The 19443-nt window shown below is 31.7% G+C and overlaps 1 protein-coding gene across 1 annotated transcript in view; it reads left to right on the top strand.

Annotated features, from left to right (window-relative positions):
* The window catches only part of LOC134728254 (stalled ribosome sensor GCN1-like), a 63200-nt gene extending 49155 nt beyond the window's left edge, over positions 1-14045 (top strand). Inside the window, exons 42-51 of the mRNA XM_063592795.1 lie at positions 757-900; positions 1212-1481; positions 2551-2664; positions 3070-3300; positions 3756-3949; positions 4375-4586; positions 5448-5593; positions 6205-6306; positions 11261-11473; positions 12269-14045. Of these exons, the coding sequence (XP_063448865.1) occupies positions 757-900; positions 1212-1481; positions 2551-2664; positions 3070-3300; positions 3756-3949; positions 4375-4586; positions 5448-5593; positions 6205-6306; positions 11261-11473; positions 12269-12397 (1755 nt within the window). The 3' untranslated portion in view covers positions 12398-14045. The remainder of the gene's footprint in view (positions 1-756; positions 901-1211; positions 1482-2550; positions 2665-3069; positions 3301-3755; positions 3950-4374; positions 4587-5447; positions 5594-6204; positions 6307-11260; positions 11474-12268) is intronic.
* Positions 14046-19443: the final 5398 nt, after the last annotated feature.

The raw sequence follows: 19443 nt of genomic DNA on the forward strand, positions 1-19443 counted from the left end.
ATTCATGTTTGTCACACAATGGAAAAATATTCTAAGTCCAAAATTTATTCCTCATTATTCATTCTTATTCATGAAATGTATGCAAAAAAATTCTAAGTCCAAACATTCATTCTTATTCATGTTTATTCATATTGACAAAAAGGGTTTTATTACCACAAAAAAACAATTTTGAATGAAGGAAACTTGATTATACTATGATATAGTAAGTGACTAGCATTTTAAGAACATTTATTTGTTGTCTCCAAACAGTTATTAAGAATTCATGTATATTCCACTTAATTCATGTTTCATATTCATGAATAATTTTGACACTGGAATAGTAACCATGAATGGAAGTGGAATATTCATGAATATTCATGAATATTCTACTTTATTCATGAATACATGAATATCATGAAAGCAGGGTAGACGATTGGGTTCATATTGAATACACATACCTTTTCAAATTAAGAAAAAAAGATTAAATGCCAGATACAGATACTCTGTTAAATATTACTCCTTTTATTAATTAGATAAAAGATGAATGTGTTATTTTGGGGATTAAATTTTACAGGCATCAGGGAAAAGTAGTCAATGAAGTTAAAAGTATCTTGAATAAAAGTGCTGTCACATAAAGGGTTTGCATTTGGTTTTATTTAAAATTTCAAAACAAAATTTGAATTCATCTTATACCCATCTTATCTGTAAAGTTTATCATTTTGGCAACTACCTCACAGTAAAAAGAAGAAATTCATATCAGTTACTTTTATATTACAGCTAACAGCAACACCAGTGAACACAAAAGCATTGTCATTCTTGTCATCTGTAGCAGGAGAGACGTTAACTAAATACCTGATTAAAATACTTCCTGCCTTACTGTCATCATTAAGTGAGAAATGGGATACACCAGAGGAGGCTCAGGTTTGTTTATGTCAGAATTAATCTAAGGTTTACAGCAAAATGCATTGATTGTGTAGGTAAAGTTATCTTTGGATAGCTTGCTAGCTATCTGAACTGTGAAGTCATTATAAGTAGGGTAGTATACCTAAGCTAACAATGACTTCACACAGTTCACCTAGCAAGAAAAAACATCAGTAAATCATCACAAAGTGGACTATTTTAAAGTTTGAATAAACTAAAAATACTTGAAAAATAATTAAATGGTTATCAGCATGTTTTTATGGTTTCATTTAGGGAGTTTTCACTGTATTTTATATGGTTTCATTTACCAGGAGATGGAGTACTGTAAACGAGTGGTGTTATCAGTGAAGGATGATACAGGTGTGAGAATCATAATTACAGAACTCTTGTCAGCCTCCAGTCAGAAACAAGAAGACCTGTGTTGGGCAGCCATTACTGTACTACATCAGTTCTGTGAACACACAGATGTGGATTATTCAGATTACATGGTGCAGTTATTCAGAGGACTTATTGCACTGTTTATTAGGAAAAATAACAAAATATTACTGGCATCATGGGAGTGTTTGTCTGCAGTGACTAAGGTAAGATTTCTATATTGATCATTTGTTAGTAGCCTCATGTGAGTGTCTTTCTGCAGTGACTAAGGTAAGATATTCATATTAATCATTTGTAAGTAGTAGTATGGTGGTATTTGTCCGTAATGTCTAAGTTAATGATTCCTTAATTATTGGAAAAAAATATAGCATCCATAAAATAATTTTTGAAAGGTTACTGTATCTACCATATACTTTGCAATTTGTCACCAATGTTCTCCAACAGAGTTCCAAACTTGATTAGATAGTTTTTAACAAATTGATATGGTTTAGTTAATATAAAAGTCACCAATACATATATTTACCTAATCAAATTCGAAAGTGAAAATGTATAGAGGTAGAAAACTTCATCAATGAAACAATTTTTCCTAAAACATCAAAATTTCAAAAATAAGTGAAAATTTTAGAGCCAACGGTACATTGATATGATTTTATTATAGTCATAAATGAAACTCTTTTCTAAACCATTAAAATATTGAATCCTTCAGACAAAAATTAATGATTTTCTTCAGAAAGGGTGTTAACATTAGTAGCTAGTACTACAAGACTGAACTATCGGGGCCTTTTTAGCTGACTATGCAGTATGGGCTTTGCTCATTGATGAAGGCCGTACAGTGACCTATAGTTGTTAATTTCTGTGTCATTATGGTCTCTTGTGGACAGTTTTCTCATTGGCAATCATATCACCTCTTCTGTTTTTTTATATCATGAATTATTTGAGAAGCTACTTCATTAAGTAAATTCCTGACAGTTTATCTAGTTATAGATTATCGTTGATTATCTCAACGAGATTGATTTTCTCGCTTGAGCAGGTACAGCGAAAGTGAGAAAAGCAATCGAGTTGAGATGACCAATGATAATCTGTTTATCGCTATTTTACCTATGACGACATTGTCAATTTCAATGTCAATTTCGTTAGCAACGCCACGTGGCCTCCTTAGTTTCGAGCGATAATTTTTCCATCTCAAGCGAGAAGCATGATATGAAAATTATCACAAAAAAAGATCAAAGGAAAAATGCACAAAAAAGCGATAATTATATTTATACTTTATTACAGAAAATAGAAGCAACAGAGATGTTACAGTACATATCAGATGTGAGACAAGCTGTTAAATACGCTGTGTCTGATATGGAGGGTACAGAATTGCCAGGATTTAGTATTCCTAAAAAGGTAATCAGACGTCTTGTGTGTTGTATGGGGCTAAATATAATTTTGTAAATGTATTCCTGGACTATGATAATGTATGACGTTTCATCCATTCAGGTTTAATTAAATGTGAATTTTGCAGAAGATATATAAAATACAAGTTAAAATGTGATAAAATTCATCATATAACCAAAAAAAATCTTTAGGATCAACATATTTTCAAACTAATTACTTGTAAAGAAATGCATGAATATTCTTGTAGTTTATTAAAGTGTTAATGTCCACAAATTAACTTGTTCTTTAAAAATAAATATGTTCAGGCACATGCCAAAATGGAATGAAATTATTCATGTAAAAGATTTAATTATAAATAGTAGTGACAGTCATTCATTTTTTAATGAACTCCTTAATGAGTTTCTATTTTTACAGGGAATCACACCAGTCTTGCCCATATTTAGGGAAGGTATCCTAAGTGGTACACAGGAACTGAAGGAACAAGCTGCTGTTGGCCTGGGAGAATTAATTGATGTTACCAATGCTGAAGCTCTCAAAGTTTCTGTTTTAAATATTACTGGTCCCTTGATTCGTATCCTTGGTGACAGATTTGTATGGAGTTTGAAAGTTGCTGTATTGGACACATTAACTAAATTATTGACTAAGGTAGGTGTTCAGAAAGTCATAAAATAAGTCTTATTTATATTACAGGTAAATCTTAAAAGTATTCTGTATTATTTTTGGTTAATAAAATTTCTGATTTATTGAAATTGGTGCCATTTATTTGAACAATAACCATATCTGGGTCTGATAAAAAAATTCCAATTTCAAAATTATAGTTTAAAATGTATCTTTGCAATCAAAGACACTTGTAGAATTAACAAATTTTCTGATGCAAAGTACTTATATCTTTTTATTAAGAAATGTTTACCAACCCAAAAAAAAGCTCCATGGCACAGTGTGTTTTCTGGTTCTGTTCTAAAAAAATTTATTGGATATATTTTTCCTTATAAGGTTAATAAGATCTTGAGGCCATTTTTATCTGGATAGTTTAAACAAATTTACATCCATTTATATTTTTGTAGTTTGATATAAAGTTAAAGCTTTTTATATTTTGGCAGGTTGGTGTGATGTTGAAGCCATTTTTGCCACAGTTACAGACAACATTCTTAAAAGCTCTAAACGACCCTCAGCGATCAGTAAGGTTGAAGGCTGCTTCAGCTTTAGGACAACTAATAATCATACATGTACGAGTTGATCCATTATTTACAGAACTACTCAATGGTATTAAGAATGCTACAGAAAGTGGAGTAAGGTAAGTTTTTTCTACAGATATTTTTACCCTTCCATGGACAGGGATAATTAGGGCATATTGTTATCCTTCTGTTTACTCATCCACAGACAATAAGTCAACCTACTGCAAATGAGAAAAATAACATTTTGTAACTGAAAACCTCACAATCCATGAGATAATTGAAAAAGAATTTAAAATCAATAATTTCATTTTTAAAAAATCCTGCAAAGCTTATACTCAGACAGAACACAATGATCACTTTTTTTAAGCAATAAACATAAAAAGTTGAAATTCACAGAAAAATACTTCTATATTCTAGACGTAAAGCATATATTTACAGGGCAAAAAGCTGAACTCATCTGCTTTTGTGGCAATGAATTAACACAGGTTTCTAACAAAGAAAATAAACAATTAGAGATTATTAATAGCAATATTTGTTTTTTTAGAGATACAATGCTTCAGGCATTAAGATTTTGTTTAACTGGTGCTGGTTCTAAGATGGCCGAACCTTTAAAGAAACAAGCATCCTCTACATTACTGAGCATGCTCGGTAGCCAGGAAGAGACAACCAGAAGTGCTGCATCAGCTTGTCTAGGGGCCATGTGTGGGTCCCTCTCCGATGTAGATCTTACTGATGTTATGATTAGCCATTTGTTAGGTATGGAATTATTATTATGCATATTTATAAACATCATTAATGTCTGTATTACAAAAGTCATTATACTGATATATTAGTATGTATTGAAGAGAAAGTTTCATATAGGACAATAGTAGCCCTAAAAATGAAATGTTTTTTGTTTTTTTTTGCATAAAAATGTTTGATTTGAAGATTTTATGAATATATGGTTCTTGAATAAAACAAGTATTTTTTTATTTTTTTTATTTTTTTTTGCAAATTGGTTGCATTTATAAGAGGGTGGTTAAGGGTTATTTTTTAGCAACGTTTTTGGCCTTTTTATTTCCCGTATTTTCATGTTTTGATGTTTTATTTCTTTGTTTTCTTGTGTTTGGTTCAATTTGCGTGCTTCGTGTTTCCCGTTTTTTTTTCATGCAACATTTTTGCGATTATTATTTCATGTGTTTCCGTGTTCAGTACCTTCTTTACCACCCCCTTATAACATTAACCCTACAAATCATAACTTCTTGAAACATGCATTGAAGGGATAAAATTATTTGCAAAAATCATGAACATTGCATCTTGTTTATCTCTTTTGAAATTTTTTTAAACTATCTTTGAAAATATGTTTAAATTTATGCCACAAAACTTTCTGCAATTATCATCTATTTTTAGTAATTTTTGAAACAGAAATAGCTTTCAATATACTGTGGATTCGTTTATTTTAAAATTATGAACAAATCGATTTTTCTATGATGTTTTAATTTGTTGTTTAATCAGAGTGCATACAAATCTATAGAAAATGAATGTTTGAATATGTGGTTAATCTTTACCCATGAAATCCACGATAATGGCATCCCATGAAAAATATTGAATGTAGTTATATTTTGATTTTTCCTTTAGATTCTGATCCTAGTCAAGACTGGATGGTAAAACATGGTCAAGGAATAGCATTAGGTGTGGCTTTAAAGGAATCAGCAGAAAAATTATGTAAACAGTTTGAAGATAGTATAACTAAGACAGTACTGGATTTAACAACTTCTGATAGGGTAGGTATAAGATATTGTCATAGATTTTCTTAGTCCTGATCTACCCAAGATATTTCTGAGAGCTCCTCTCCCCTCTTTATTCAGTAAATTCATATTGAAAATATCTAAATCAAGGGCAGATCATTATATTGAGTTTGATAAGACTATTTGTGTTTTTATTTTATTGTCAAGAAAATAAAGCCTGTGATCCCCTCTTTTTATGCCCCATTTATGGACATTATGTTTTCTGGTCTGTCGATGAAACAAGGTTTGTGACCTGTGTTTTTATTTTGAAATTTAAAAAGACTCCCCTGAAAATATATTAACCCAGAAGTCTTTTACAGAAGTTAACCATTGTCAAACATTTAAACACTCTGGCTACCTTAAAAATGGATTTGTTCTTTCGTCATGTTAAAGGTACTTCAAATTGATGAGACCCTATACTTGTTTTACTTATTTTTACATATTACAGATTCCTTTATGCATGTGTGGATATAGATGTTAAGGATACCTTCTGATATACGGGTATTAATTATCTTTTACATATTACAGATTCCGTTATGCCTGTGTGGATATAGATGTTTAGGATACCTTCTGATATACGGGTATTAATTATCTTTTACATATTACAGATTCCGTTATGCCTGTGTGGATATAGATGTTTAGGATACCTTCTGATATATCTACAGTCCAAAGGTCAACTGAAAACAGAACTACTAACTAGTCTAATCAAGGTAATACAGTTTAAATAATGTTAACCATTTCAACAGAACTACTAACTAGTCTAATCAAGGTAATACAGTTTAAATAATGTTAACCAAAGGTCAACTGAAAACAGAACTACTAACTAGTCTAATCAAGGTAATACAGTTTAAATAATGTTAACCAAAGGTCAACTGAAAACAGAACTACTAACTAGTCTAATCAAGGTAATAAAGTTTAAATAATGTTAACCAAAGGTCAACTGAAAACAGAACTACTAACTAGTCTAATCAAGGTAATACAGTTTAAATAATATTAACCAAAGGTCAACTGAAAACAGAACTACTAACTAGTCTAATCAAGGTAATACAGTTTAAATAATATTAACCAAAGGTCAACTGAAAACAGAACTACTAACTAGTCTAATCAAGGTAATACAGTTTAAATAATATTAACCAAAGGTCAACTGAAAACAGAACTACTAACTAGTCTAATCAAGGTAATACAGTTTAAATAATGTTAACCAAAGGTCAACTGAAAACAGAACTACTAACTAGTCTAATCAAGGTAATACAGTTTAAATAATGTTAACCAAAGGTCAACTGAAAACAGAACTACTAACTAGTCTAATCAAGGTAAAACAGAACTACTAACTAGTCTAATCAAGGTAATACAGTTTAAATAATGTTAACCAAAGGTCAACTGAAAACAGAACTACTAACTAGTCTTATCAAGGTAAAACAGAACTACTAACTAGTCTAATCAAGGTAATACAGTTTAAATAATGTTAACCAAAGGTCAACTGAAAACAGAACTACTAACTAGTCTAATCAAGGTAATACAGTTTAAATAATGTTAACCAAAGGTCAACTGAAAACAGAACTACTAACTAGTCTAATCAAGGTAAGACAGTTTAAATAATGTTAACCAAAGGTCAACTGAAAACAGAACTACTAACTAGTCTAATCAAGGTAATACAGTTTAAATAATGTTAACCAAAGGTCAACTGAAAACAGAACTACTAACTAGTCTCACCAAGGTAATACAGTTTAAATAATGTTAACCAAAGGTCAACTGAAAACAGAACTACTAACTAGTCTAATCAAGGTAATACAGTTTAAATAATGTAAACCAAAGGTCAACTGAAAACAGAACTACTAACTAGTCTAACCAAGGTAATACAGTTTAAATAATGTTAACACTGAAAACAGAACTACTAACTAGTCTAATCAAGGTAATACAGTTTAAATAATGTTAACCAAAGGTCAACTGAAAACAGAACTACTAACTAGTCTAATCAAGGTAATACAGAACTACTAACTAGTCTAATCAAGGTAATACAGTTTAAATAATGTTAACACTGAAAACAGAACTACTAACTAGTCTAATCAAGGTAATACAGTTTAAATAATGTTAACCAAAGGTCAACTGAAAACAGAACTACTAACTAGTCTAATCAAGGTAAGACAGTTTAAATAATGTTAACCAAAGGTCAACTGAAAACAGAACTACTAACTAGTCTAATCAAGGTAATACAGTTTAAATAATGTTAACCAAAGGTCAACTGAAAACAGAACTACTAACTAGTCTAATCAAGGTAATACAGTTTAAATAATGTTAACACTGAAAACAGAACTACTAACTAGTCTCATCAAGGTAAGACAGTTTAAATAATGTTAACACTGAAAACAGAACTACTAACTAGTCTAATCAAGGTAATACAGTTTAAATAATGTTAACCAAAGGTCAACTGAAAACAGAACTACTAACTAGTCTAATCAAGGTAATAAAGTTTAAATAATGTTAACCAAAGGTCAACTGAAAACAGAACTACTAACTAGTCTAATCAAGGTAATACAGTTTAAATAATGTTAACCAAAGGTCAACTGAAAACAGAACTACTAACTAGTCTAATCAAGGTAAGACAGTTTAAATAATGTTAACCAAAGGTCAACTGAAAACAGAACTACTAACTAGTCTAATCAAGGTAATACAGTTTAAATAATGTTAACCAAAGGTCAACTGAAAACAGAACTACTAACTAGTCTAATCAAGGTAATAAAGTTTAAATAATGTTAACCAAAGGTCAAATGAAAACAGAACTACTCACTAGTCTAATCAAGGTAATAAAGTTTAAATAATGTTAACCAAAGGTCAACTGAAAACAGAACTACTAACTAGTCTAATCAAGGTAAGACAGTTTAAATAATGTTAACCAAACGTCAACTGAAAACAGAACTACTAACTAGTCTCACCAAGGTAATACAGTTTAAATAATGTTAACACTGAAAACAGAACTACTAACTAGTCTAATCAAGGTAATACAGTTTAAATAATGTTAACCAAAGGTCAACTGAAAACAGAACTACTAACTAGTCTAATCAAGGTAATACAGTTTAAATAATGTTAACCAAAGGTCAACTGAAAACAGAACTACTAACTAGTCTAATCAAGGTAATACAGTTTAAATAATGTTAACCAAAGGTCAACTGAAAACAGAACTACTAACTAGTCTAATCAAGGTAATACAGAACTACTAACTAGTCTAATCAAGGTAATACAGTTTAAATAATGTTAACACTGAAAACAGAACTACTAACTAGTCTAATCAAGGCAATACAGAACTACTAACTAGTCTAATCAAGGCAATACAGTTTAAATAATGTTAACACTGAAAACAGAACTACTAACTAGTCTCATCAAGGTAATACAGTTTAAATAATGTTAACACTGAAAATAGAACTACTAACCAGTCTCATCAAGGTAATATAGTTTAAGTAATGTTAACCAACTTATTTTCATGGATACTTTATTTCGTGTTGATCTTTATCTAGCCAATTTCCTGGTGTATTAATAGAGTTATTCTCAAATTTACTTCATCATCATGACAATTTATATTCACATTATTTTTCTACTAGAAAGTCGTGAAAAGAAATTGCTCCTGAAAAAATAAGTCGGTCTACACTCGTCAGTAATAGGTAATGGATAGAAGTAATTTACGTGTTCAACACTAAAATATAATATATAAAGTAAGATTAAAGATTTCTCAGGGACCCAAGAATACTATGAAATACAGATGATTGCTGATGTTTTACCGGCTTTTTATACGACCCCAAAATTTGAAAATTTTTTTGTCGTATATTGCTATCACGTTGGTGTCGTCGGAGTCCGAATACTTTTAGTTTTCGAACTCTAACTTTAGTAAAAGCGAATAGAAATCTATGAAATTTTAACACAAGGTTAATGACCTCAAAAGGAAGGTTGGGATTGATTTTGGGAGTTTTGATCCCAACATTTAAGGAATTAGGGGCCAAAAAGGGCCCAAATAAGCATATTCTTTTTTTTTTACACAGTAACTTTAGTTTAAGTAAATAGAAATCTATGAAATTTTGTCACAAGGTTTATAACCACAAAAGGAAGGTTGGGATTGATTGTGGGAGTTTTGGTTCTAACAGTTTAGAAATTAGGGGCCAAAAAGGGGTCCAAATAAGCATTTTTCTTGGTTTTTAAGTAAATAGAAATCAATTGGAGTTATCTTTCTTGGTATAGAATAGTAGTTGAATCTTTTTTGCACCATAACTTTAGTATTAGTGAATAGAAATCTATGAAATTTAATCAGAAGGTGTATGACCACAAAAGGAAGATTGGTATTGATTTTGGGAGTTTTGGTCCTTACAGTTTAGGAATTAGGGGCCAAAAAGGGGTCCAAATAAGCATTTTTTTTGGTTTTTGTACCATAACTTTAGTATAAGTAAAGGGTCCAAAACTAAACTTTGTTTGATTTCATCAAAAATTGAATAAATGGGGTTCTTTGATATGCCAAATCTAACTGTGTATGTAGATTTTTGATTTTTGGTCCTTTTTTCAAATTGGTCTACATTAAAATCCAAAGGGTCCAAAATTAAACTTAGTTTGATTTTAACAAAAATTGATATCTTGGGGTTCTTTGATATGCTGAATCCAAATATGTACTTAGATTTTTGATTATGGGCCCAGTTTTCAAGTTGGTCCAAATCAGGATCTAAAATTATTATATTAAGTATTGTGCAATAGCAAGAAATTTTCAATTGCACAGTACTCAGCAATAACAAGAAATTTCCAATTGCACAGTATTGCGCAATAGCATGAAATCTTCAATTGCACAATATTGTGCAATAGCAAGTATTTTCAATTGCACAGTATTGCGCAATATCAAGAAATATCTAATTGCACAATATTGTGCAATAGCAAGAATTTCAAGTGGAGTTATCTTTCTTTGTCAAGAATAGGTTGTTGAATTAACTAAAATCATTGTTTTATACAATATACAATATATATTCACTTTTACTACCAACTGATAAATTAAGACAATCTTTACCATTCAGTGATAACAAGCACATTTTTACATTTTAATATTTTATGATGTATTTAAATGAGTAATTATTGTTGCAAACTCCATTAGAAATTTGAATTGTGATTAGTTTTGGAATAAATGAGAGGGGGATGTGAAAAAAAACTAGGGGGGGGGGATTCAATTTTTCTCATTTGAAATTTCATAAATAAAAAGAAATTTCTTCAACCATTTTTTTGAGAGGATTAATATTCAACAGCATTGTGAATTGCTCAAAGGCAAAACAAAAATTTTAAGTTCATTACACCACATTCATTCTGTGTCAGAAACCTATGCTGTGTCAACTATTTAATCACAATCCAAATTTAGAGCTGTATCCAGCTTGAATGTTGTGTCCATACTTGCCCCAACCGTTCAGGGTTCAACCTCTGCGGTCGTATAAAGCTGCGCCCTGCTGCTGTTAGGAGCATGTTGTTTGCTATTCATTTGCCAATAATCCTGTGAAACAATATAAGCATTTTAGAAGTCTGTGGGAGGAATAGAAAAGATGGAGGAACACTACCCCTCTCCTTAACCCTTGCCCTTACTCTTAATCTCTCCCAAAATAGATTAATATTTAAAATGTCTTATGAAGTAAAAATAATTATATATTTCAGGGAATGAAGAATGATTCGAATGATGTAAAACAGTTGGTGACACAGATTATCCCACACTTATCCAGTGGGGGTAATCTCACAGATGATCACGTCAAACTGTTGATTCCTCCATTAGTCATGGGGACTAAAGAAAAGAATACTGTTGTCAAAACTAACAGTGAAATAGCTGTAGTTGCTGTACTCCATCTTAGAAAAGATGAAACAGTATTAAAGGTAAATATAGTCCAGAGTTATTCATATCTACATTACACATAGATATAAGATGATGTGGTATAAGTGCCAATGAGACAACTCTCTATCAAATTCACAATTTGTAAAAGTAAACCTTACAGTATTCAACACAGAGCCTTGGCTCACACCAAACTAAAGGGCAAGCTATAACCGTGCAGTATTCAACACAGAGCCTTGGCTCACACCAAACTAAAGGGCAAGCTATAACCGTGCAGTATTCAACACAGAGCCTTGGCTCACACCAAACTAAAGGGCAAGCTATAACCGTGCAGTATTCAACACAGAGCCTTGGCTCACACCAAACTAAAGGGCAAGCTATAACCGTGCAGTATTCAACACAGAGCCTTGGCTCACACCAAATTAAAGGGCAGGCTATAAAGGGCCCCAAAAATGATAATTGTAAAATCATTAAAAAAAGAAAATCTATATAAAAACAAGAAACAAAATACATGTTTGAACCACATCCATAAACGACAATTGCGACCACTTAACATCAGTTCCTGAATTAAGACAGGTTCAAACAAATGCAGCAAACTTTAATTTCAGGCTTGGAAACTGTTAAATGATATATAAATGACCAAATGTTATTTGAATGCAGAATTTTTATCAGTTTTAAATTCAATGTACTTCCCAAACTGGGAGGTATCACCCCTTTATATGATTAATTATAGATATCCCCCAATTAAAAACATGACTTAAAGTTTTCTAGAAATTATTTTACACTTGTTTGAATATTTCATACAGTTTTAATGTGAAATGATTTAATTTTACTTTCAGAGTGTTTCTGGTAGCCTTGATGCAGGGATGAGAGAATCACTAAATGAACTTGTTTATAAATCTCTTGTTAAATTATGTAAACAACCGGAATCTGCACTGGAATCTATTGACGATACAATCCTCAAATAGAATCCTGCTCTACAGTGGAATAGGATTATTGACAATTTTATAAATTTGTGTGATTTGACAAATTGTTTATATCTAACATATTTATTTTAAGTTTATAATGAAAATTGAAGTTATATGAAATTATGCAGATATTGGCCAACATTCGTTAATTTTGAATTATTAAGAAAATTCACTATGCATGCTTCAGAATTAAACCAACAAGATGTTACGTAAAGATAATAGTTTTTTTCCCAGAATACGCTTTAATAAATATTTCAGAATAAGTTAAAAAAAATCAGAGGTCAAACATACAATCTTTTATTTGGTTACAATGTCTATATTTTTCTAATTGTGCGAGACAGTGCTCTTTCACTACTGATGTTACTATTGTCAATTTTTTTTTGTGCTATCTGGGTATAAAAAACTAAGAGTGATAGCTTTTACAATGTGGAAGGTTAGTTGACTGAGTACCTCTGCAGGGGGTCTTTAATAAAAACAAATATGGAACTTTTAAACTCGTAATTGAAAAGATGGTGTACCCTATTGATTCCATACCTGCATAACACTTTTAAGTTTTGCCTAAACATAGCACACTGTAGTATCTCCCAAATCTATAGTTCAAAGTGCAAACTTTCAGTAAAACTGTAATAAAATGGATGCCTGATTTCTTTATGAAGCTAATTGAAGAACCCATTATGCTGGTCTTGAAATGTCATTACAGATAGTGCTATATATACATTATTTATATTGTTGAAGTTTCCAAACAGACTGTAAATTACCAGAGTGTCAGTGTGTTTATACAATACAAATCTTTTTACAAGTCAAGTTTTTATTTTTGGATGTGTAGAATTTTTTAGCCAATGGACTTTTTTTTTTTCTCGATTTTTCCAGATATGGTTGGAATGGTTTAAAAAACTTTTCTTTTTCAATAAAGATCATGTATACATGAAGAATTAAAAAAATTAACATCTTGTTATTGAAATTAGGATAAAATCACAGAAAAAGGGTCGGCTTTGGTGGTTTTGAAAGTACATGTATAAGTATGATGTTTTCAAACATGACAATCTAAATGATTTCTTGATACAGTATTGCAGGTTTTATTTAAATACTTTCAACTACTCTTGTCTGTACAAAACCTTGTCATACCATGAACTGTAAATTCCAAAATACACTTTGAATGACAGATTTCATATTACTAACAGGATGTTAAATATGTTATACATGTACATTTTATTTTGTTCAATTTAATTTTAAACAATACAGACTAACTGTTTTTTATTAGTGCTAATTTATCTTGGATGTAAATACATTTATCTACAAATTAAACTATAATTTAAAAAGCAACATGTTACTGTTAGTGCCAGTAATTGAAGTAACGTAAACCATAGAGTTGATTTAATTTTGTTTGTTATAGACATTATATAATAAGAAAGACAAAGTCAAAAATGTTTATTAAGATATGGTTTGTCAAACCAGTGAAACTTCAATAATTGACAACATTTCAGTTTATGAATTTGGTGGGTTTTTTTCAAAATTGAAACTACATACTTCTACACTCTCATGATCATTCAATGTTTGACTTTCTAAATAGTTTATTTGATATTGTTTTGAGTTATAATGTATCTATATGAGAACATGATATGTTCTGTATTAAAGAAATTGATTTGAACTGTTTATATGTTACTTGATATTTATCTGTGTTGTAGAAACTACAATTGTCACATGAACCCATCAACTTAATGCAGGCATGGATTTAGAAGAAAGAGCACTGTGTGCATGATCCTCCTTAAAAAATGATAATTGTAGATTATAAATTGTAAAATTAGTCAGTTTTCATAACCCCTGTTTGTAGCCAAGGAAGTATGAAGTTTTATTCTTGTCCATCTGTACATCTGTCCCTATGTCCTGAAATTGGTTTCAGTTCATTTGCATAGATTTACCTCAACCAAGTGTTATGAAACTTGTATACAATGCTTATTACCACAAAACACGGATCAAGTTTGATTTTTTTGTGGTGTCACATTTACCGTTCTAGAGTTAAATAAAAAAGAAGATGTGGTATGATTGCCAATGAGACAACTGTCCACAAGAGACCAAAATGACACAGACATTAACTATAGGTCACCGTACAGCCTTCAACAATGAGCAAACCCCATACCACATAATCAGCTATAAAAGGCCTCGATAAGACAATGTAAAACAATTCAAACGAGAAAACTAACGTCCTTATTCATATAAGAAAATTAGCGGGAAAAAAATATGTAACACAGAAACAAACGACAACCACTGAATTACAGGCTCCTGACTTGGGACAGACACATACTTAAATAATGTGGTGGGGTTATGCCCCTTTATAAACAAATGGAAAAACTTCCATTTTTATACGACCGCAAATTTTAAAAAATTTTCGTCGTATATTGCTATCACGTTGGCGTCGTCGTCCGAATACTTGTAGTTTTCGCACTCTAACTTTAGTAGAAGTGAATAAAAATCTATGAAATTTTAACACAAGGTTTATGACCACAAAAGGAAGGTTGGTATTGATTTTGGGAGTTTTGGTCCCAACATTTTAGGAATTAGGGGCCAAAAAGGGCCCAAATAAGCATTTTCTTGGTTTTCGCGCTATAACTTTAGTTAAAGTTAATAGAAATCTATGAAATTTTGACACAAGGTTTATGACCACAAAAGAAAGGTTGGGATTGATTTTGGGAGTTTTGGTTTCAACAGTTTAGGAATTAGGGGCCAAGAAAGGTCCCAAATAAGCATTATTCTTGGTTTTCGCACAATAACTTTAGTTTAAGTTAATAGAAATCAATGAAATTTAAACACAATGTTTATGACCACAAAAGGAAGGTTGGTATTGATTTTGGGAGTTTAGGTCCCAACAGTTTAGTAATTAGGGGCCAAAAAGGGACCCAAATAAGCATTTTTCTTGGTTTTCGCACCATAACTTTAGTATAAGTAAATAGAAATCTATGAAATTTAAACACAAGGTTTATGACCATAAAAGGAAGGTTGGTATTGATTTTGGGAGTTTTGGTCCTAACAGTTTAGGAAAAAGGGGCCCAAAGGGTCCAAAATTAAACTTTGTTTGATTTCATCAAGAATTGAATAATTGGGGTTCTTTGATATGCGGAATCTTACTGTGTATGTAGATTCTTAATTTTTGGTCCCATTTTCAAATTGGTCTACATTAAGGTCCAAAGGGTCCAAAATTAAACTTAGTTTGATTTTGACAAAAAAATAATTGGTTGGGTTCTTTGATATGCTGAATCTAAAAATGTATTTAGATTCTTGATTATTGGCCCAGTTTTCATTTTGGTCCAAATCGGGGTCCAAAATTAAACATTGTTTGATTTCATTAAAAATTGAATTAATGGGGTTCTTTGTTATGCCAAATCTAACTGTGTTTGTAGATTCTTCATTTTTGGTCCTGTTTTCAAATTGGTCTACATTTAAGTCCAAAGGGTCCAAAATTAAACTTAGTTTGATTTTAACAAAAATTGAAATCTTGGGGTTCTTTGATATGCTGAATCCAAACATGTACTTAGATTTTTGATTATGGGCCCAGTTTTCAAGTTGGTCCCAATCAGGATCTAAAATATTATATTAAGTATTGTGCAATAGCAGGTCTTTTCAATTGCACAGTATTGCACAATGGCAAAAAATATCTAATTGCACAATATTGTGAAATAGCAATATTTTTTTTTAATTAGAGTTATCTTTCTTTGTCCAGAATAGTAAGCAAGAAATATCTAATTGCACAATATTGTGAAATAGCAATATTTTTTTTAATTGGAGTTATCTTTCTTTGTCCAGAATCAACTCAAATCTTTGTTATATACAATGTATATTCACTTTTTACTACCAACTGATAAATTAAAATAATCTTTACCATTCAGTGATAACAAGCAGTTTTTTTACATCTTAATATTTTATGATGTATTTAAATGAGTAGTTATTGTTGCAAACTCCATTAGAAATTTAATTGAGATTAATTTGGAATAAGGGAAAGGGGGATGTATTTAAAAAAATTGGGTTCAATTTTCTCATTTGAAATGAAATTTCATAAATAGAATTAAAATTTCTTCAAACATTTTTTTGAGAGGATTAATATTCAACAGTATAGTGAATTGCTCTAAGAGAAAACAAAAATTTTAAGTTCATTAGAACACATTCATTCTGTGTCAGAAACCTATGCTGTGTCAACTATTTAATCACAATCCAAATTTAGAGCTGAATCCAGCTTGAATGTTGTGTCCATACTTGCCCCAACCTTTCAGGGTTCAACCTCTGCGGTCGTATAAAGCTACGCCCTGTGGAGCATCTGGTTTAACCTGCTAGCCTCAATCAAATATTACGAAACTTCTACACAATACTTTATATTACCACAAAACTCTGATCAAGTATGAATTTGGGTAGCATCACTTTTACTGTTCTTCAGTTTTCCATTTAAAATGTTGTATGCAAGGGGGAATCATCTGTGTCATTCCCCGTTTATTATGAGAGATGTGATTTCTTTAGCCTATCCCCAACATGAATAGGCATTTTAAAAATAGTTTGACTTTAGGACTGCAGCCTTATATGTTGAGTTGTACTGGGTACACACTTCTACACCTGTCATGTAGCCACTTCCTGTTTGGAAATAGTATTAAAATCCTCATTGTACAAGGAAAACTTTTGTTATATTTTTCTTGGGTTTCTGTGAAAAGAAATGATTTAATAAATGGTCTGCAAAAGAGGGTTGTAAGATACCAAAGGAACATTTTACTGGGGTGATCTCGGGTGCGTAACAATGGAAAGGAGATATTGCTGCACAAATGGCACCAGTTGTGTTGCTCATGCACAAATTTAATCACAGGTCTGAATTCAGTAGGTCATATTGAAGGAAGACAACAAGATTGTGGTTACTACAATCAGAACATATCTGTTGTCATTTGTAAAATATTTCATAACTGTCAACCAAATTGGGATGGTATCCTTAAATTCTTTAAGGGATGATTTCAACCCCTCTACTTGGAACTCTTAGTTCAACAGCTTCCATGTGAGTAGCAACCTTCTAACATGTAAATCGGTGGCGGTTCCAAGGGTTAGAACACCCCCTTTAAAATGGCTGGATTCGCCCCTGATGTAAATCATGATAGGAAATGCAAGAACTGGTATATTGAATCAAATGGGAAATATATACTCAATATGCAGGCATTTGGCTGGAAAGTTTCAACACAGAAATGGAGGCTCACAAATGGGAAGCTGAAATGATCTCTTGTTGTAAGATTTGTTCTAAGCTGGCAATAATTGTCAATTTTCAAGAAGTAAGTCAATTTATGAGGCAGACTCAACCTTATCTGTTGTATTTTCTATTGCAAGTTCAATGAGAAGATGCTTATAACAGTGACCAAGTTTGAATTATTCAATAAGAGGATTTCATTTATCTAGTAAAAGTGAAGCCAACTGATAATGTGAATCATTTCATTCCTCCATAAGAAGATTCTTATCTCACATGAATAAAGGAACAAGTCAGCAAGAAGAGGAGCACAGTTGGCTCCAATGGGAATGCAAATTGTTTTATTGAAAGTCATGTGCTCCAAACCTCACAAATATGACCTTATGCAAAATTAATATCAAAGCTTCTTTTTACCTATTTCAGGTTGAAAAATCTCGACAGAAAGTCTGTAACTGTTTGAAAATTGAATTGTGATGAGAAACATTCAAAACAGACAGAAAGTCGTCATTTTGTATTTCAATAATCCAAAATCAAAATCTCATACATGTATACATGCACTTGCATAGGGTCTATTTCTATCCAATGCAGCTCAATTGTTGTCAATATTATGTTTGAATCAGAGTGATTTTTGTCGAGACTGCAACTTTTGTCGCAGAAAGCTCTTCATAGGGATAGTGATCAGACAGGGGCTACGGGGCCCGCAGTTAACTTCTTAAAAGCTTTATATTTTAGAAGGTGGAAGTTCTTGATGCTTCATACTTTGTATATAGATCGATGCCTCATGTTACGAAGTTTCCATCAGTCACATGTCCAATGTCCTTGTCCTTATTTTCATGTTTCAGGGACTACTTGAAAAAAAGGTTACATTATTATCTCACCTGGCCCGAAGGGCCAAGTGAGCTTTTCTCATCACATGGCGTCCGGCGTCCGGCGGCGTCCGGCGTCGTCCTGCGTCCGTCTTGTTAACTTTTACAAAAATCTTCTACTCAGAAATTGCTGGGCTAAATTACTCCAAACTTTACCATAATCATCATTGGGGTATCTAGTTTAAAAATTGTGTGGCGTGACCCCGCCAACTAACCAAGATGGCCGCCAAGGCTAAAAATAGAACATAGGGGTAAAATGCAGTTTTTGGCTTATAACTCAAAAACCAAAGCATTTAGAGCAAATCTGACATGGGGTAAAAATGTTCATCAGGTCAAGATCTATCTGCCCTGAAATTTTCAGATGAATCAGACAACCCGTTGTTGGGTTGCTGCCCCTAAATTGTTAATTTTAAGGAAATTTTGCTGTTTTAGGTTATTATCTTGAATATTATTATAGATAGAGACAAACTGTAAATAGCAATAATGTTCAGCAAAATAAGATCTACAAAAAAGTTAACATATCCGAAATAGTCAAATGACCCCTTTAGGAGTTATTGCCCTTTATAGTCAATTTTTAACCATTTTTAGCTCACCTGGCCCGAAGGGCCAAGTGAGCTTTTCTCATCACTTGGCGTCCGTCGTCCGTCGTCGTTAACTTTTAGAAAAATCTTCTCCTCTGAAACTACTGGGCCAAATAAAACCAAACTTGGCCACAATCATCATTGGGGTATCTAGTTTAAAAAATGTGTGGTGTGATCCGCCAAACCAAACAAGATGGCCGCCATGGCTAAAAATAGAACATAGGGGTAAAATGCAGTTTTTGGCTTATAACTTAAAAACCAAAGCATTTAGAGCAAATCTGACAGGGTAAAATTGTTTATCAGGTCAAGAACTATCTGCCCTGAAATTTTCAGATGAATCAGACACCCGGTTGTTGGGTTGCTGCCCTTGAATTGGTAATTTTAGGGAAATTTTGC

This window comes from Mytilus trossulus, chromosome 8 (assembly GCF_036588685.1).
Source record: "Mytilus trossulus isolate FHL-02 chromosome 8, PNRI_Mtr1.1.1.hap1, whole genome shotgun sequence".
Classification (NCBI taxonomy): Eukaryota; Metazoa; Mollusca; class Bivalvia; order Mytilida; family Mytilidae; genus Mytilus; species Mytilus trossulus.